At 46.5% G+C, this 20,778-nt stretch overlaps 1 protein-coding gene across 1 annotated transcript in view; it reads left to right on the top strand.

The window, feature by feature from the left end:
* The window catches only part of Lcp2 (lymphocyte cytosolic protein 2), a 46,072-nt gene that overhangs the window by 12,840 nt on the left and 12,454 nt on the right, over positions 1-20,778 (top strand). Inside the window, exons 4-14 of the mRNA XM_004664961.2 lie at positions 5,027-5,092; positions 5,489-5,520; positions 6,558-6,598; positions 9,741-9,945; positions 12,252-12,349; positions 14,209-14,275; positions 14,374-14,457; positions 17,214-17,239; positions 17,342-17,361; positions 17,469-17,576; positions 19,082-19,112. Coding sequence (XP_004665018.2) covers positions 5,027-5,092; positions 5,489-5,520; positions 6,558-6,598; positions 9,741-9,945; positions 12,252-12,349; positions 14,209-14,275; positions 14,374-14,457; positions 17,214-17,239; positions 17,342-17,361; positions 17,469-17,576; positions 19,082-19,112 — 778 coding nt within the window. The remainder of the gene's footprint in view (positions 1-5,026; positions 5,093-5,488; positions 5,521-6,557; positions 6,599-9,740; positions 9,946-12,251; positions 12,350-14,208; positions 14,276-14,373; positions 14,458-17,213; positions 17,240-17,341; positions 17,362-17,468; positions 17,577-19,081; positions 19,113-20,778) is intronic.

Here is a 20,778-nt window from a genome sequence, read left to right as displayed (position 1 = left end):
GGGTTTGTGGGGAGGAGGGAGAATGAGTCACCTCCGGACATCAGTGTCACTTGCTCCACGGGGGCGGAGTGTAGGTTTGTAAAGAGGTAGCAACAACCTTACCTTCTTGCTCTATCACCAACAAAGCCATCCCCACCCCCAAGCCCAGGCAGGGGTCTTTCTGGCTTAGACAGCATTCTGAGAAGCTCACGAACATAGTGGGATTCTGGGAAGCCAAGTTTTGCTGCCCTCTTAGCTCTGAGCTGTGCTCAGTGAGGCCCTGTGGTTTGGCATTTCCTTCCTTACCAGTTAGAGTCCCTGCAGCTCTCAGCCTGGCTGTTAAGAGATACTGGTAAGAAGGGCCACAGCAAAGAAATGAGACCTTTTCAAGTTCCAAAACATGTCGGAGCCAACCAGCCAAGCTCTGTGGGACAGGGGGCTTTGAGGTCAGGCTCAGCCCGACCTTCCTCAGAGCCTTGCTGAAATGCCACCACTTGGTTGAGAGCTAGACATTATAAATAGCAACCTCAGTGCACACCTATTGCTCCTTCCCCACTTCTGAGCTCCAGCCACCACGGTGGATGCACATATGTGACAGATACTGATGTTGAATTTTACCTCGTGGAATATTTGTTGCCAGGCGGGCGAGATGGCATGCACCTTAATCCCAGCATTCAGGAGACAGAGATAGGAGTAATGCAAACTTCAGGCCAGCCTGGATTAAACAGTAATACCGTCTCAAACAAACAATGGTTCATTATTTATTGTCTTTCTCTCTTTTCGAAGCAGAAAGTCCAACAGTCAAGTTTTTATTTTTCCCCTTCCTTATGGACCCTGAGTACCCAGCAGGGTCCCTGGGCACTTAGAAGGCTCTATATTTATGTTGTTGAATAAGCAAGTGTCAGAATGGGAGTGATTGCTGCAGCCACTGCCACCTGTCCTGAAAGGATGTGGGATACTGTTTCCCTGACCACCCTGGAGGTCATCTGCTCTCACATGGGTCCCATGTGACAATAATCCTGTCAGGAACATTTTGATGCTGTGATTAGAGGGGTCTAGGAGGCTCCCTTCCCTACTTCAAAGATACCCCACCCAAGGTGGTGACAAAAGTCTGAAGTTCTAATGATGACATTGTTATGGAAGGCTTACCCTGCTCTGTTTCCCTGCCTTCTTAGTCTCCTGTGTGCTTATCACAGTCTCCTGTGTTATTGTGTCCATGAGGCGGGAACACCCTGACAGAGCAATGGAAGCCTCAGGGAGTGAGGAAGGCAGTAAGAAGTGGGGACCTCAGGACTGCCTTGCCAACTTAGCATGTTTGTTTTAGACCAACTTGCTTTTATTTTTATTTTGAGAGGGGGGGGGGAGGGAGAATTGGAGCACCAGAGCCTCAGCACCTGCAATTGACTGCTAGGTGCTTGCGCCACCTAGTGGGAATGTGCGACCTTGCATTTGTCTCAACTTTGTGCGTCTGGCTTACGAGGGATTGGAAGAGTTGAACATGGGTCCTGAGGCTTTGCAGGCAAGCACCTTAACTGCTAAGGCATCTATCCAGCCCTAGACTAACTTGCTTCCATGAGATGATCATTCCACAAAAGGGATGTAGATTATGGCTCACTCTCATGGAGGGGAAGAGGCTCATGAGGGTGCTTTCCCAGGGAGCCTGCAGCATAGACAGGCCAGCACAAGGATGGAGAACCTTAAGGGGATTCCAGCTTGGAAATTAGACAAGCTGCCTTATGGGCTGATGTGTGTGCTGGGAAGACAGGTGGCTCTCATCACCAAACTGTGATGTTCCTTCTTATGTCTAAACCTCTGTTATATCTTCTGTGAGATGACCTCTGAGGCTTCTCCAGTCACATTAAATCTCTAGGGAACTCTGAGACTGTTGACAAAGGTGGGCCCCTTGCTGTTACCAGTAGTTGCTGAGGGAGGCTGCATGCTCGTGTCCTGGAGGTCTAAGAGACTGGCATGCATGTGGTTGCAATGGCATGTTTTCCCTGAGGACGATGGCCCTGCCTTGCTAAGGTTTAGACACTTGTTGGTTCAGATATAGAAGTACCCAATGACAAGGTATTCAGGTGTTTTGGCCAAGGTTAGCCTCAGGAAATGGGTGATTCAGGGACCTCTCCCTCTGTGGTTTGTGTTCCTATTATTGTGCTTTTACAAATTTCTGAAAGAATCCACATGCTAGTTTTTCAGCACAGTGACAAAATACATGAGCAAAACAACTTAAGTTAAACATGTATTTTGGCTCATGGTTTTAGAGCTTCCAGCCCATGCTGGCTATTGATGGGACTTCTGAGCCTATGTGGAGGTAAAATGTCCTTGTGGAAGAGTGTGGTACAGCAGAGCCATTCACCTCATGGCAGGAAGGAAGCAGAAAGAGACAGAAGGGATCAAGGTCCAAAAATACCCTTCAAAGACATTCCTATCATCAGAAACCAACTTCTTCCAACTAGAAACCCTCTATCAGCAGAACGACATGAGGGAAAACCACAAATGGTGATCAGCAGTCTGGGAAGCAACCATCTTCTTTCAAGGAGCCCCAACTCAGTTAAGCTGGGTCCTTGGCTTGCTGCAGAAGAGAATTTCAGGATAAGCTAATGTGAAGTAAAGTTGGAGGTTATTAAAAATAGAAAGTTTAGGGTGTGGAGAGATCAATTAACAGTTAACTACATTTGCTTCCAAAGCCTAATGACCTTGGTTCCATTCCCCAGTACCCACATAAAGCTAGATGCACAAAGTGGTGCATGTATCTGCAGTGGCTCTCTCTCTTTCAAATAAATAAATAAACTTAAATCTTTAAGAAAAAAAAAAACTAGAAAGCTTCACAAAGATTTACACACAGGGATAACAAGAGAGACACTTAGGGAAAGAATAAAACACACAGGAGAGTATTTGTGTTCATATTCAAAGGAATATCATGTTGAGGAGTCTTCACAGTAGAAATATGCATCATTTTGGTGGTTGTCTCATTACAGCTCACAGGCTTGCTAAGAAAATCATTTTTATTTTATTTTATTTTTTGATAGGTGAGATTATAGGCTGGCTCCAGAGTTCCTTAGATGGAATTACAATCCGATAAATTAAAGCCTCAGGGTTGCATGGGGGGGGGTGAGGCTAAGATATGCCTTTTACCATAATGGACCCTCTAGTGAGAATCCCTTGAAAATTGCAGGTTTACAGTTGGTGCAGTGGTTTTAGTGTGAATGTCCCCCATAGCTTCATGTGTTTGTGAGTAAGCCTCACATTCAAATCCAAGATGGTGGAGCCTTGTTGGAGGAGAAGTGTTACTGGGAATGGGCCTTGAGATTTATTAGTCCAGCCCACTGGATGTTCACTAACTTGTTCACTCTTGTTGCTGCCTTTATGCTGATGTGACAAGATGTGATGGCCAGCCTCTGCTCTGCCATGCCATGATGTCACTTCCTCTCCTGAGACTGTAATTTGGAATAAATCATTTCCCCCCATCAGCTACTTTTGTTAGTGTTTCAAAAAAACAAAACATTGTGCTTAGACCTTCCACATGACTGACTCATTGCTGTTTTTAACATTCTTGAAATATATAAAATATATATTCCTATGTAAAAGAAATACTGTCTCTATGTCAACAAGCTTCACAGCAAATCTTGTTACTTGTGATGGGATTCTAGATTCTCAGCTAATAGAGGATTTGGTCAGACTCCAGGATGAGGGGCTACTCTTACTTCCTATGTCATTATAGCTTCCCCAGTCCTTCTAGCCTGCCTCAAATGAATTAAGCTATTGACTATGTCAAACAACTCATGATCTGATCATCTTAGGAAATACCATTACAGACAAAACAGAAATGTACTTCCCTAATCTTCTAGGTGTCTCTAAATTTAATCACATTGACAGTTGAGGTTGGCCATCATACCAGGTCACTAAACAGAAGCAAAGAAGAATAATGGAAGGAGATAACTGGATGAAGAGCATCCCATTAGATTGTAACAAGAAACAGGCAGCTGCGTCCTCTGTGTCTAGCAGGTGGTTTGAGCATTTGTGTGAGTAAGGTATCAGCACAAAAATGATTATCCAAGGGTCAAGAGACTACAGCCCTTGCACCATACATAAGGATGTTCGAGGGTCCCCATCCTGAGACTTTCAGAGCAAGGGACACAAGTGTGAGCTGACCAGACTTTCTTTCTTTTTCTTATTGGACAAAGATTTCTTTATTATACCTTGACCTAAACAGAACTAACAATTCCCATCATAATTCCTCATGAAGATCTTAAAATAGTTATGTGGATTTTTTTTTTTTTTGCTAATTATGAACTCTATGAAAAATGTTGCATTGGTCATATTCTCATTGGCTTCCAATCTTATATCTCCTCTCCCCTGCCCCAATTCCACTGAGGGCCCCCTGCGTGGGGTTATTGGTATTCACCTCAGGGTTATGAATGCATAAGTTAGTCTGTAGGGAAGGACAATGTCCCAGTTATACCCCTTCCCTCTCTATGGCTCTTACAATCTTTCTACTCCTCTTCTGCAATGTCCCATGAGCCTTGGTGGATGATGTGTTATAAATCTATTTTAGTGCTGCGCTCTCTACAACCTCTAAATTTCTTCTTTGATGAGTTTTGAGTGTCTTTAGTGTCAGGTTAGCAGTTCAAGCAGCACTCATGTTTAAATTGCCACTTCCTCTGTAATATCTCTTGGCCCTGACAGATGTGCTACAGGTGGCTCCTGACCAGTCTTTAAGGAGGGTTCTGAGCTAGACTTTAACGTCTCAGCAGACATAGATCAGCAGGTGAAAGGATGCTTCCCAGCAGCAGGAAGAGTGACAGGTGTTGGGCGTGATGCTGGAGGATGAGGGGGCAAGTTCTGAGAGGAAGGGAGGAGTGCAGTTGAAAATGTGAAGCTGGCTGGCTGATGGGGGAAGGGAGCATAAAGATAGTTGGCCGAGTTTGGCCCAGGTTCTCAGAGATAGCATAGATCAGAGCCCTTTGAGGGTTCAGCAGAAAGGTGAGGGCCAGGAGGTGTCTTTGTCCCCTCATCTGTCTGTCTGTCTCTCTTTATCTTATAGGATGCTCAGTAAGTTAAGTCAAGACATCAACAAGAATGAAGAGAGAAGGAGCATTTTCACACGCAAGTGAGTGGGGCAGCTGATTTTCAAATTCACACTGAATCTTGAAAGATAGCTTTCAGAACAGTTTTTGGCAATTATTTGACCTGTGTGTTGGTACTTTCAGACCCAGGGGTCTTGAAGATGGTCTCTAGGAATGGAAGAGGTTTCTTTTCCCCACCCTTCATTCTGTCCCTGGGTCAGGATATCCGGGGCATATCCCTTAGAATGTCAGGCATTCAAAAGCTCCAGGTGTATGATCAGTGTGGCTTTGGTGGTTTCTAGACATTGGGAGACAGCTTGTCGCTAGTTTTCAGGCAGTGAGGACACAAGTCCTGGACAGTGAGGCACAGTCTCCAGTAGCAAAGAAGGAGAGGCCATTAAATCAACAGGCCACTAACGCGGCATCACGTTCCTTTGCAGACCTCAAGTTCCGCGGTTTCCTGAAGAGACAGGTAAGGAGGGAGGGCTGAGTTACCGTGAGTTTTGTAACTTCTGGTTCCTGAGGCTCCTTTGCTGTCATGCTGGTGTCCTTGCTCATTAGCTGGCCAGTTCTTCTTCTTCAGAAGAGCGTTTGGGTCCTAACGGTGAGGAAGGGGGTGCCACTCCACAGAGGATCGCTAAAGAATTCTGGCTGCTCTGTGGCACCCCTCCACTCAGCCCTTTGACAGCATACCCGAGCTGAGCCAATTGCTTGCTTCTCAGGCTCTTAAGCTATTTTCTCTGTTAAGTTGGGCACACCATCAAGACACAGATCCCTGGGCTCCACCAGTAATCAGAAGCCCTAGGGATAGGAATTCAGCTAGCTACATATTTGAAAACACTCTCATATGACTTTTATGTGCATCAAAGATTAAAAACCACTATTGTTCTCTGGAAGAATGAACTCCTCAGGGGAAAAGACTATGGGCTGAGTTTTGCTACCTTAGTCTGTTTTTCTGTTGCCATATCAAAACACTTGAGACTGGCTACTTTATAAAGTGAATTCTTTTCAGCTCAAAGTTCTAAGGTCCAAGAGCATGGTGCTGACATCTACTCAGCTTTTGGTTGGGACTTCATAGCAAATAGCCTCACATGGTGAGAAAACATGAGTGACAAGGGGCATGGATAGAAGTGACCAGAGTACCGGAGGGAAGCCTTGCTTTAAAAACAACTCGATCTCATAGATTCGTTCTAGTCTTACGAAACCCAGATGGCTCCTGTGAGACCCAGTGCAGTCTCAAGAAGCTGATGAGATCTCTGGAGAAAGATTCATGAGGTCCCCAGAACATGGTTAGCTCTTAAAGACCCACCACCTCTCAATACCATTGCACTGAGAAACAAATTTCAGCCCAAGTACTAATAGGGGTGAGTCATACCCAACCGCAGCAACTGCTAACTCCTGGACATGAAGAAGGGTGATGCCTTGTGGTGGGGCATCAGGTAGGAGAGTGGCTTTGAGTTCAGGTGACAGCATCTTTGGACACTGATAATGCTCTTCTCTCCTTCACAGAAATCCATGAAGAGGAGGATACTGGGGGCTGGTCATCCTTTGTGAGTATGCTTGAGCAGTGTTCAGAGAGGCTTTGTACTTTTTAAAATTTCTTGTTTATTTTTATTTATTTATTTGAGAGCGACAGACAGAGAGAGAAAAAGGGCAGAGAGAGAGAGAGAGAGAGAGAGAGAGAGAGAGAGAGAGCGTGCCAGGGCTTCTAGCCACTGCAAACGAACTCCAGACATGTGCGCCCCCTTGTGCATCTAGCTAATGTGGGCCCTGGGGAATCGAGCCTTGAACCGGGGTCCTTAGGCTTCACAGGCAAGTGCTTAACCGCTAAGCCATCTCTCCAGCCCTCAGAGTGGCTTTGTATTAAGAACTCAAAACGGTACTAAAAAGCAAGTAGGGCACCAGCATGCCCCACTTCAAGGCTCAGAAAATGTGTTCTGCAAAGTCCAGACAGTAAATATTTCCATCTTTGGAAGCCCTGAGGCTTCTCAGCCTGCTATTCAAAGATGCCACTGTTGCACAAAAGTAGCCACAATTTGTTAAATGAATGGGCTCAGCTGTACCCACAGAGCTTCCTTTATAAAAACAGAGTGTGGTCTGGACTGACCCAGGGGCTGTGGTTTTCTAAGCACCCCCTCGATTTCCATCACCACATGCAAAATACTCCTTCCCTGACCACTATCCCATCTGCAAAACTTATTTCCCAGGACTCTATGCTCAAGTAACTTTTCTCATTGTCTTTGTCTCCGTGGTTCACACAGAATGAACTATGAGTGCTGAAAAGCCCTCCACTCCAGTTTTACATCTGAGGTCCCTTTCAGAGTCTGATGGACTCTATGGAACATTTCACACACACATCCCCCCCACACACACCAACTACATGTAGCTGCTGCTGTGAAGCCAGGCCCTGAAAAGCCCCATGATGAATCCAAGCCCAATCTGTTCATTTTACAGAGGAAGCCATGAAGGCTGCTGAAGGCCGTCTGTCCCTACTGCAAAGCTCTGTGGCCATTTAGAGGCAGAGCTGGCATCCAGGCTGCCTGACCCTCAGTCTAGAGGCCTTGCTAGTAAGCAGTGACCTCTGGGGCCTCTAGGACATAGGTGCAGAGTGTCTCTTGTCCTAGTAGGATTCTCTTAGATGAACGCATTCCCCCTGAAAACAAATATTTTAGTGAATTTTTAATTTTTTTAATGAAAAATATAAACAAGCTGGGCATGGAGGCACACGCCTTTAATCCTAGTACTTGGGAGGCAGAGATAGAGAGATAAGAGGATCGAGGCTACCCTGAGACTACATAGTGATTTCCAGGTCAGCCTGAGCTAAGAGTGAGACCCTACCTCTAAAAACAAACAAACAGAAAGGAATATAGCAGATTTATTGTGTACAAAAGTGGCAAGAAAGCCAGAATCCCCAGATGTGCCTATGGTTTTGCATAGATGTGGGATCTGTGTCATCCCTTGTCATAAGTGCCCCCCCTGCACCCCTCGTTCTTGGCCTGAGACTCATCTTCAATTCTGCTCCCCCAAAAGCAAGACCTTCCAGTTGCTGGAGGCCATGACACTTTGTAATTCCCTTTAGTGCCCAGCTGGGGACCGCAGGGACAGAGGCAGAGATGAAGAGAATCACATGTGACAACAAACACGTTTATGCTTAGGAAAAGAGCATTTTCCTAAGAGCAAAGGAAAGATATCTGTCATTATAGAAGGGCTTAGAAGGGCCAAAAGAAAGGCAAAGTACCATGTTGATTAGATTGAAAGAGGGGGTGTCACCATTCTAGGAAGCACAGTGGGGACCCCCTATATGCAATTGAGAAAATTGTCAAAGTCCTTTTCAAATGTTTGATCAATGTTTTCTCAAGTCACAGCAATGCCTACAGAGTAAAGACTTCCCCACAGTTGAGGAAGGCATTCAGCCCTCACATTGCCTTCCTAGTTGTAGAAGTTTGCAGATATTTCTTGCGTTGAAGATGGACAAAGAAATGCTTCAGTTGGACAACTTAGAGATACCCTTCAGGAAGCCACTTAGCAAAGCTGTCAGGGCTTCTAGGATATTGGTTCAGTCTTCCTCACAAATTGCTATTTTCTGTTGCTTTTATAAAAAAGTATTTTGTTCATTTATTTGAGAGAGACAAAGAGAGAATGCATGTACCAGGGCATCTAGCCACTGCAAACGAACTCCAAACACATGTGCCACCTATTGCATATGGCTTCACGTGCATACTGGGGAATTGAACCTTGGTCCTTAGGCTTTGCAGGCAAGTGCCTTAACCACTAAGCAATCTTTCCAGACCCTCCTATTGCTTTTGTCACTGCCTGTGGGCATAATTACCTTCCTACTTGACCCCATCCTGACAGTTCAGAGCCCAGCCTCTCATTGTGAGGTGGATGGTGACTACTGGGAGTCATTTTGGTGATGTCCATTTTCCTGGACCATTTCAAAGGCAATCACCCCACACCTTTCTGAGACCTGTGAAAAAGCAATGAAAAGTCTCAACTTTGTAAAGTCTTCTCCAAAAGAGCAGTTTCATACTCCATGGCACATGCTCCCATTACTAACACACTGATGAACTCAACAGAAAGGTGAGCATGTGTGGACCAGCCTGTCACGCATGGATTTTTCTTTCTTTGTTTTCTGCTCTTCTCTTGCACAGCTGGGGATGCAGCCCAGGGTCTGGCACATGCTGGGCAAACACCTTTCCCCTGAGCTTCATTCCCAGTCTCAGAAGCATCTTAATCAATGTTCCAGTTCCCAGGCTGTGTTTATCTGGCTTCCTGCATTGGCATGGCTGTCCGTGCTACCATCTATTTATAATGAGCACAGGATAGTGACTGCAAAGACAAACGTCATTGCAGAAGCCTCCAAGCCTTTATCATTTCTCTTGACAATGCCTGCAGGGCAAAATGTGTTTACTCAAGACCCAGCATCTGCCCCACATCTCTTTTCCTCCATTGCCCATAGACTGTAGAGGACAAAATACACCCCTAACAGTCAAAACACCTTGAGTGGGGTCTCTGGCTCATGGCTAGCTGTCTCTGTGACACTGTGCTCCCCAAACTGTTTCCTCATGAGCATAGCAGGTACAATGATTGTGACTCCCCCCATGGGCCCCACCAGGGTGTGTCATGGGCACATGGTGCATGGCATCTGCTGGCTCCTTTACAGGCTATGGTGTCCCTCCACTATGTTGGCAGGAGGATGACGATTATGAAAGCCCCAATGATGATGATGGTCCCGATGGGGAGGATGAAGGTGACTACGAGTCACCCAGTGAAGAGGCAGATGCTCTGGTGGAAGACGCTGCAGACTACGAGCCTCCACCCTCCAACGATGAGGAAACCCTGCAGAGCTCCATCCTGCCCGCCAAGCCTTTCCCCAACGCCAGCTCCATGTATATCGGTAAGGGCTTCTTCCTGGCCTGCTGGTCCTGGCAGGACCGAGGCAAGGTGCCCACTCAGCTTCTGATGCCGCAGCAACCTCTAGGCACTGATGCCAGCTCAGCCTCTCTGAGCACAGGTTGAGATGGAAGACTCTATCTCTGGACCTCCATTTCCTCACCTGTGAAGTAGGCTAACGATGGCCCAGAAAACAGAAGGTCAGTGTGAGGGCTGTTACACTGTGAGGCGCTGTTACCGTGTGGCTGCTGTCCGTTGGGCACTGACATATAAGGGCATTCTGCAGTCATAGCTTATTCTGTGGGTTGCTCCAGCCTTACAGAGTGTGGTGCTATTGCCTTCCCACCCGTGGACCCTGTCACACGTAGGTGGCACTGCCACCTTCAGACTGTAAGAATAAGCGAAGATGCGGAGTGGGGTTTCACCCCAGCTTTATAAACAGTCTTTCTCCCTCATTCATGCCTTCAACAAACATGTCCAATCTACCATGACTCAGATCCTGCTTCAAGGGCTGGATACCACTGGGAAGGAAGCTGGGCCTTTGTCCCATGGGAGTCATATTCTAATTCTGGAGGTGACAGAAAATGTGCGTGCATGTGCGTGTGCGCACGCGCGCACACACACACAGATTTTCACATCAAATAATCAGGGGAAGCTGGGGCTGGTGATGTACACCATCTACCCTGTGTGTGGCATTGCACTCTGCATTGTTAAACTCATTCAGACTCACCTTACCATCTTGTGGTCTGCACTGAAGCACCCTGGGTAATAAAGGCAATGAAAATCAAGTCAATCTTGGATTTAGGAAAACAAAGGTCCAGAGAGGAAAATGGCAAACTAAGCTGTGGAATATCTGATGTGTGTTGGCTATGAAGGTACAGAGGGCAAAAGATGGCTCTCAGTCTAAAGCATTCATAGCCCAGTGTGTGAGGCAACCTCACCCAAATGAGTGACATTGTGGAACTAAACCAGGATGATAAATGCAGAGGGTGATAAGCTTGACTTCCTCAGGATGCGACCATTTGAGCTGCGGTACTAAGCTGATACTGAGGAATGACTAAGAGTTGGTTAAGTGAGCCTGGGTGTGGTAAGGAAAGAACATTCGAAACACTGGATGTGGCTATGCAAACGCCCTGAGGTCCAAAAGAGCAAGACACATCAGAGAAGCGGAGAAGTGGCCAGCGTGGTGTGAGGTGAGGCCAGGCTTGGCCGTGCTCTGAGTGCATTCCCTTTGGAAGGGAACTCCTTCTAGGCCCCAGTGAAGCAAGGGAGGTGGCAAGAGGCCCTTGCTTGCTTACTGCTTATGCCTCCAAATTCTATCCTGGCTTTTCCCAGCCAAGAGGTACAAAACTGCCAAGCTGTCAAACTGGCCTATGGTCGCTCTTGGTCATCAGAGGACTGTGAGTTTCTGGCTATTTGATTTGTTAACGGGAGTTGGGGGGTCAGCTCCTCCCTCTAAGGGAAGAGTTATATAATAAGCAAAGGGAGGCAGCATGAGGACTAGAACAGCCCAGAGCATTCGTGAAGGAAAGGAACCCACAGAACAAGAATCCCATGATGGCGATGGTCAACAAGCCGGGCATGTATCTGCATGGGCAGTGTGAGCATACACGTGTGAGCATCACGGGGGTGTTTCTGTTCATGCATGCTTCAGCATGTACCTGTGCCTGTGTGTGTACACATGTACGCGTGCATGTGGGCACACACATGTGTTTCTCTGCGTCTCTTTACAGTTCTGTCTGAAAACAGTCTCTGAGGTAATTCCAAAGAGGCTGCTTTTGATCTCTACTAAAGCCTGTGCTCTCGAGGCGTGATGAGAGTTGTTCATTCAGGGAGTGAAAGAAGCTGGGGCATGGGCAGGGCCAGGCGAGGGGCCAAGGACTCCCTGCTTCCTGCAGGGCCTGGGGCTCTTCCTGGGTGAATGGAGGTCTGGGGGTCAAGAGCTAGGTATTCTGGTGCCTCAAGCTGCACAAAGGCACATGTTCCAGGAGACCCCAGAGGTTGGCCAATGCTCATCTTGATTTATTGTTTCTCCATACTTATATATGTCATTTATTTGGGAGAGAGAGAGAGAGAGAGACAGGAAGAGGCAGATAGCGAGAAAGAGACAATGGGTGTCCAGAGCCTCCAGGCACTGCAAACGAACTCTATATGCATGCGCCCCCTTGTGCATCTGGCTTACATGGGTCCTGGGGAACTGAACCATGTTCCTTTGGCTTTGCAGAAGAATGCCTTAACTGATAAGCTGTTTCTCCAGCCCCTCATTTCTCCTTTTTAAAAAAATTTTTAAATCTTCTTATGTTCCCACAGATCGGCCTCCCTGTGGCAAGGTCCCCCAGCAGCCTCCCATGCCCCCCCAGAGACCAGTGGCTGCCTTTCCTCCACGACCCACTGGCCGGAATCACTCCGTAAGCCTCTTCCCTTTCTTCCATGCTACTTTGTACACAAGCCTGTTCGTTCTTCTACCAGACAAACAAGGAAAAATAACAGCCTAACCTGATGCTAAGGGTGTAAGAAAGTATATCAAGCCTGGGGAAATGCACACTCAAACAGCGGCTGCTTCTTTTTTGTGTGTGGTGAAATACAAGCGCTTTCTACATTGCGGTGGTGCTTAGCGGCAGTTTTGTTCCATGAACAGCATGAATGACTTGTATAATAAGAGACTCTTACCAATATTCATTGTGCTGCTGAGATCCACCACTGGAAATAGGCAGAAAGTGTAAGACAAACTGAAAGAGAACCAAATTGAGGCCCTGACATCTCCTCATGTTATGTGGGCCTAGCCTGGCCCTCCCTCTTGCAGAGAGAATCGTGCCACCTGCTGGCAAGAGACTGAAATTCCAAGGACAAAAAAACCTCCCTGGCAGGGAGGAATCCTGGAGACAAGCCCCAGTTTCTTTCCTTGAACTCTCAGTCAAGCTCCTGTGTGCTGATAAAGCCTGGGAGTGACCGCGAGAATCTCAGTCTGCGCTGTCATTAGCTGGGAAGGTGTTGCAGTTACCTTCTCGTTGCTGGGACCGAACAGCTGATGGACAGCAGCTGATGGGAGGAAAGCGTTGATTTTGGCTTACAGTGATGGCTGGGGGGTGGGGGGAGGGAGGGCAGAAGCATGTCACGTGCTGAGGCTGGACATGCCCCGTGCCACAGCAGGTGGAAAACAGCAGCAAGAGAGTGAGCTGGATTCTAAGAAGGGGGAGCTGGCTAAAACACCCCCTAAGCCTGCCACTAACAATGCTCCTCCTCCAGCAAGGCTCCACATCCAAACTTTGTCATCATCTGGGGAACCAACCACTTAGAACACCTGAGTTTATGGGGGACATCCGATCCAAACCACCACAGTAGAACTCCCTTCACAAGAGGCCAGAGCCCTTTAAACTGTGGCAAATGCCAATGTGTCAGGAGTAGAAGGAAGGAGATGTGGGTGAATTGTTCTTCAAACATCCATAATGGGCCATAGTGGGGACTCTGTTCAGAAAAGATGGCTCCTTCCTGCTGGTGAAGTCCAGTGCAAAGGGCTTTGTGGACCTGAATGTCTATCACAGCATTTTTTCTTGAAATATAGACCTTGGTCACTGTTAGGGACCTGAGTTGACCTATTTAATCAATAGACATTTACTGGGCAGCCACTTACACCAAGCACTGCTCTAGGTACCAAGGATAGTGTATGAACCTGACACAAAGTCCATGCTTTCCTGAAGTTTTGATTTGGTTTAGTAGGATGTACAGGTGATGTAAAAATGATTAGCAGTCAGGGAGGTGGAAGACCAGATAATATGATGGTGGGTACAGAAGTGACATTAGCTGGCATAGAAAGAACCAGTCATGGCAAGAGCTGGGAAACATTCTAGACAGAGAAAACAATGTGAAGAGATATTCAGGAGGACATGAACTTCAGAGTCCCAAGAACTGTAAGAAGACACCCCGTGAACATCAGGAGAGGAACATATGGAAGGTTGGGCAGGGAAAAGTCACGCAAGGCCTGGCATGGTGTTGACATTTCATTTATTTTGTGACGGGAGCCCCTGGGAGGCTGATCTATCCACTACCATTCAGAAAACACCTTACATGAGAGAGTGAGGAAGGTTACATGGGAGGTTACCTCAGCAGCTCAGCTGGCAACTGGGGGTGGCTATTATTGGGTGCAATTTTGAGATGGAGAAAAGGGAACTGATCCACATAGATTTGAGGAGGGAAAGCTATCAGGTCTTTACCAAGCACTTGTGAAAAATCCTTCTGATATTTGGATTGATTTTTTTTCTAAATACAGCCACTACCCCTACCCCAGCCCAACCTTGAAGAACCCAGCAGAAATCGAAATCTCAGACCAGCCAAGCGTAAGCATAAGGCTACCTTCCCCTGCCAACCAGCCCACCCACCTGTCCCAAGCCAGCTTCTTTCTTCTTCTAATCGACCTTAACCTTTTCCACCGCAGTTCCTGCGCCTTCAATAGACAGAAGCACGAAACCTCCCCTTGATCGCTCCTTAGCTCCTCTGGACCGAGAGCCCTTCACATTAGGTTGGTGTGACGCTTAGTTGATGTACACTAGTGGCTGCATTTATAGAGTGCTTGCTGAGTGCTTTTGGCAAATACCATCCCATCTTACTATTGGCACAATACTGTGATGTGGAAGCTGTGAGCACCCTCATTTTACAGAGGAAGAAACTGAGACACAAAGCAGTCACTTTCCAAGTACAGTCAGCTACCAAGTGATGAAGCTAGAGGCTAAGCCAGGTCAGCTCCATGCTGAGCTCCGGCTCTTCGTCTCTGGGCTATGCCTGATTCACCATGAGTGCAATCTCTGTTTTCCCATCTCATGGTTCTTCAGCCATGATGCAGCCGGAAGCATCACTGTGTCCAGGGAAGACATGGAATGAGAGGCAGAGCTCTGGGAGACCCCGAATTCTGCTTCCACTTCTACTTACAAGCTCACCTGTCCACAGGGATGCCACTTTTTCAGGGCCCAGTCTCCTTATTTCTAAGGAGGGTGTTCTGTTAGGATGAAATGCTTAAAAAATACTTTAAGGGTCTGTTTAAATATCAAAGTTGAGTTTTGTTATAGATGTGTGCCATTGATTAACCACTGGGCATGCTGTGGTCTTATAATTTACACAGAATATATAATGACCCTAGCTACCTCTACATAGAGTTATTTTCAATTAAATCATTTAACTTGGCTACCATATATCTAATACCTAGTATGAGGCAAGTAGTTTACATACTCCAAATGATTTGCTTATATATATTGCATGTATACATATAATCTTTTTTAATCCTATGCCAACCCAGTGAAAGAAGGTGTATCAGTATCACCATATCTCAGATGATGGGACAATGGTTAAAGAAGCTGGATGACTTGCCCCATTTACATATGTTGGTGGAAGATTTGAACCCATGCCTTTCTCACTTTGATCTGGAGTTGAGGACCTCAGCTTTAACCTTCTATAGACTGGGTGGATCTGTGTAAGAAGCTTTGAATTGAGCCCATAAGGAATGGAGCCTTTCAGCCCTATCCTAGCTCTTCTTTCCATACTCTCAGTGATGCCTTACTATTCTCCCTGTTGGCAAAAAGACTGAGTTCTTGGACTTGAAGCTGCAGTTCATTGCTGTTTCCCTGACTCCCCTCACTGCTGTGCTGAGTCATGCAAAGCTCCTATCTGTTTGGGCTTAGAGAGCTGACTGTAGAGAACCGTGAAAGCTCTATGAAAAGGAAGGCAGGCCCAAATTCAGACTAACCCAGCTCATGAGCATGGGCCAGGCCATCAGAGGAGTGGAATGCTGGTGTGAAAACATCACAGGCACCTCCAGACACATGAGCTATGCCTTTAAAAATAAAATTACCATCTTTTCCTATTTGTAGCAATTACTTTCTCATTGCTGAGACAAAAGACCTGACCAGGAGTAGCTCATGAAAGGAAAGGATTTATTTTGGCTTATGCTGTTTTTAAGGGGAGGTTTCATCATGGCGGGAAAATCACGGTAGGAATTGACAGGCGCTATCTTCTAATTGGTGGCAAGAAGGACGTAGTCTAAGAACTGGGCTCAGAGCTGGGATATATTACCCCAAAGACCACCTGTAGCACAAAGGCCCACTACTAAAGAAAGACTCTACAACTTTTCTAAATTGCCACCAGCTGAAGACCAAATAATATTCAAAACACACGGGCCTACTGGGGACATGTCATTTAAACCATCATAGAGTTCTATCCCATGCTAAGTTTTGTCAGTAATAAACATCCCTTATGCCAGGAAATGCTCTTCCCTTTCCTGTGAGTTCTTCTTACTGAGACGACAGTGGGTCTAGTATGTACTCAGCCTTTATGCAGCAAATCCTGTGGTGAAAATGCAATTCCAGGTGGATGGTGGCATCATTTATCTTAGGCTTCTAATTGTACCTGGTATGGGAGGTATGAGAGGGCACACCTATCCTGTCCCTGACCTTGGACAAAGTTGTCTTGTGACCTCTACACAACTCTACACAGATTTCGCCCATCATACTTATTTTACAGATGAGGAAACAGAGATTTAACATGCCCAGGTAACCTTGAGCATTGGTCAAGGTCATATAGGTTTGCTTCTAGACTTAGCAGAATCTGGTTAGTAAAACTTCTATCACACTGAATTCAAAGGTTAGCCCTACTGAATGGGACCTCAGCTAAAATAAAAATTAAGTTGTTTTGAATAACTTGGCTTCACAGAGTTCTCAGATATAAAAACCTGATCTAAGTGTCATTTGTCCTAGGAGAAAAATAAAGCAAGCAAACAAAAATCGCTACCAACAACAATCAAAATGGCTTTGGGCAAAGCAAGACGACATTCTGACACTCTCCCTCTCAAATTAAAAAAAAAAAAAAAAATTCAGGAGCAAAGGAGAGCTCTTTACATAATGTTAAGCGTACCACAGCATTGAGAGGAAAAGTAACCCCTCCACTCACAGTGGCTCATTTCAGATGTCAAAACAGGTTATACAAAGAACACTTTGGTCAATAAAGAAGGTATAAAATCCCAAAAAGAAGCTATCCATTTGCTCACCAGCTATACGAGGTAAAATGTTGAAAAGATGAACAGATGCCTTGCTGTATGCTGTGTGACCTTGGACAAGCCACCGCATATTTTGGGGCCATAAAATCAGGTGCTATGAAAGAGGCCGTTCAGAAGCCCGTGTTCATCAGTGCTTAAATCCCATGAACCCCCCTTAAGGGCCCAGGGTTTCATCAAACTGCTGCAGCCTCATGCTTGCCTAAATTTAACGCTCTCTTGCTTGTTGCTTACAGGAAAGAAACCGGCATTTGCTGACAAGGTAAGCTATCTTTCTGGTTTGTCTGTGGTGCGTTTAGTGGTTGTTTACTCATTTGCTTTGTCTTCTCCTTCACTTTTCCTTGTCTTCCACCCTGTCTTGCAGCCCTCGGCTCCAGCAGGAAGGTAAGATGTCGCTGCTTATGTCCAAGGAGCCGTGGGGGGGGGGGCTGCAGAACCCCACCTGGTGTGGCCACTTCACTTCCTATCTGTCCTTTCTCCCACCCCGGCAGGACTCTCGGGGAACACGTACCCAAGATACAAAAGCCTCCTTTACCACCAGCCGTGGACAGACATGACAGAAGTAACCCCCTGACGGGGAAGAAGCCACCTGTGCCCGTGTAACTACCTTGCGTTCTGTGTGCTTGTCCTCCCACCAGACTAGGTGGTTCTAGAATGTTCTCTCTGGGTGGGCAGTGGCTCCTTTCTCTCTCTAGATACAGAGCACTGGGATCTAGCTGAGAAGTGAGTAGAGGCTGTTGGTGGAGCCCTTGTCTGCAGCCAGCTGTATATTTGCTGGACTTTCCCTGCCTTGTCACAGCCTGCATGAGACCTGCGTTTGCCATTTCATTTTTCAATGCAAGTCGCAGAGAGGAAATAGATGGGAAAGGTGATCACCAGTGTCTTTATTACCTCCGAAGCCCCACTTTCTTTTTAAATATATATATATATATTTTTTTTTTTACTTGCAAGCACAGAGGGAAAGAAAGAGAATAGATATGCCTCCTGCCCCTGCAAACAAACTCCAGTTACATATGCCACTCTGGCTTTACAAGGGTACTGTGGAATTGAACTCAGGGCCACCCGGGTTTTCCAAGCAAGTGCCTTAAACTGCTGAGTCATCACTGTAGCCCACAACCACTTTTATCAACCACAGGAGACTGAGATCTGCTCCAGTATGTCTAACTTTACTATCAAGTCGTGTCGAGTCTATTTACCAAATGACTCACTTAAACCAGAGGTCTGGGCCAAGTCTGCCTCTGAGGAAGGAAAAGAGCCAAAGCTATTATCTCCTATGTTCCGTCAGGATTCAGGATTCATAACCATCATCCTGACGTGGCTGTTGTGAGGATTGAATCCAGACCAGGACTGGGGTGTACCTAGAATATCCTCACTCATCATCACAAGTTACTCCATTAACAAAATCAGAAAAATACAAAAACATTCATAAAGACCAAACTATCAACATCAACATTAGAGGTATTCCCAGATGCCAGGTGAAACCCCTAGGTGTTCCACAAACTGTTTGTTTCCCCCCTCCCTCCCTAAGAACCCAGCGAGGGCCTTGTGGGCCATGCGGTCCAATGTCTCTGCGGTGCTCAGACAGCTGACACCAGAGCTCTTAGACTGGCTTGTTCCTCTGGGCCGATGGTACTGTGCACCCCTTGGAGCAGCCCCAAAGCTGTGGCATTTTTCAGCGGTTTCCCCATGATTGAAGGGTGGGCTCCTGCGATGGCCGGTTTAAAACATCAGCAGGCGAGAATATTACTGAAAATGTTTTCCCTCGCTTGGAGAAACATCTACTCAGTGAAATTTAATAGCTACTAAAGAGTGAGAATGCTGACTGCACACATATATGTGTATAATTATGTAATTATTTGCTACGGCAGCTACACGGAACAAAGGTTTGCCTAGCTCAGCTTGCCTCGCTGACGGAGCCTTGAGTGGCCAGCTTGCCCGCCCCGGCATCGCGCCTGCCTTTCTGCTAGGATTCGCCGCTTCCTGTTTTATCACCGCTCCCTGGGTTTCGCTTCCCTTTATGTGATTTTCTGAAATTATATTCTGAGGCTGGCTTTTGGAAACTACTGATGCTTACTTCTTTTTTCTTTGCTCTGATTCATTTCAGGCATGGATGTGGGCCAGACAGGAGAGATCATGTAAGTATGAAATGTCATTATATCAATGCTTGGCACAGGGCCAACCAGAGAAGACTCTGGGGAGCTTGGGACTCTTTCTCTGTAGACAGACACTAAGAGTGGATCACACACATAGTAGGCCCTTAAATATCAATGCCTTCACCTTTCCCTGGAAGCTGTCTGGTTGAATTGCTTAGCTCATGGCTCTCTGAGGGTCTCTGGGGTAGCTGGGTTCGTTTAAGGCCCATTTCTAGGAGATAAAACGAGCAAGGTGTGAAGGGGCACGGAGTAGAGGAGAGCATAAAGAGAGAGAGTTGTTGCCTCGTACAAAACTTCCCGAGGTTTCTATTTTCCCTCTGAAGTCACCCATTACCCGAGAACGAGGGGAATTATTATTGGCTGCTAACCTGGAAGGGACAGTTGTTTTAATGGGTATTAGAATGTAAAGTCCAGAGTTTCAGTAACTTCCATAGGCCCATGCAAAGCAAGATGATGGCTCGCTATTAGCTTTCTCTGTTTTTTTTTTTTTTAATGCTTTTTATTTATTTGAGAGCAATAGACAGAGAGAGAAAGAGACAGGTAGAAAGAGAATGGGTGTGCCAAGGTCTCCAGCCACTGCCCACCTGGCTTACGTGGGTCCTGGGGAAGATGAACCTCAAACTGGGGTCCTCAGGCTTCACAGGCAAGCCCTGAACTGTTAAGCCGTCTCTTCAGCCTGCTTTCTCTGTTTCGTATGTAATGACCTTGTGATTGTGCTTTCTTTCTTCAGGGAGGAAAGTGAGGTTCAGAATGGATGAAATACTCCAAGTGGTATAGCTAGTCAATACCCTGCACCTGAATCTAGGCCTGTCTGGGGATTTTTAGGCTGTCTGAAGGCTAACTGGCTGCCTGCCTCTGGTCAGAAGTTCACCCAACTGTGCCTGCTGTTGCCATAGTTCAATGCCTCCACACCATGTAGGCAAAGCTGCATACCATCACGGCATGATCTAGCCAGGCTTAGAGAGGAGTGGGTCAATGGTGACTTCTTTTTAAAAATATTGTTTTTCTTTTTGAAAAAGTGTCTCATGTTGCTTAGCGCTGGCTCCAAACTCCCTAGGTAGCTAAGGATGAATTTGATCCTCTTGCCTCTACCTGGAATTACACGTATGCATGCGCTGGCATGTGTGTGGCTTATGCTATGCTGGGGGCTGCAGCCCAGGGCCTCATGCATGCTAGGCAAGCAGTCTCCCAACTGAACTACATCCCCAGCACCCAGTGGTGGCTTCTTAAGGAAGTGGAGATCTATGGTGGTCTCTGAATGATGGGAGTGACACCGAATAGTCACTTTAGAAAAAAGCCCAGGTTCATATTCTAGTCTTGGGAACGTCTTGAGAAGGTGAGAGGAAATGACAACAGAGCCTTCAGGGATAGTGAGCATGACAGCTTGGCTGCAGAGTCCTAGGGACAAAGTGGCCATGAGACATGAGGGAAACACCACCTTCTGAGCTTCCCAATCTCTGGAAGGATGAAGTTTTAAACTAAGTATACAGGAAACATATGTTCTGGAGTCAGAGGGGACATGGCGGCAAGAGTGTTGAAGAACACCTTCGTAGTGGGAACATCAGGAGCCATGTGTGTTTACTCAGCTCTGCGCCAGGACTCCCAGTTGGCCCATTGGGATGAGTGCTTCGGACTGGTGGTAGAACCA

Source organism: Jaculus jaculus, chromosome 6 (assembly GCF_020740685.1).
Source record: "Jaculus jaculus isolate mJacJac1 chromosome 6, mJacJac1.mat.Y.cur, whole genome shotgun sequence".
In the NCBI taxonomy this organism is placed as follows: Eukaryota; Metazoa; Chordata; class Mammalia; order Rodentia; family Dipodidae; genus Jaculus; species Jaculus jaculus.
Note: the sequence above shows the minus strand (reverse complement) of the source record. Positions and strands in the feature narration are given on the sequence as shown.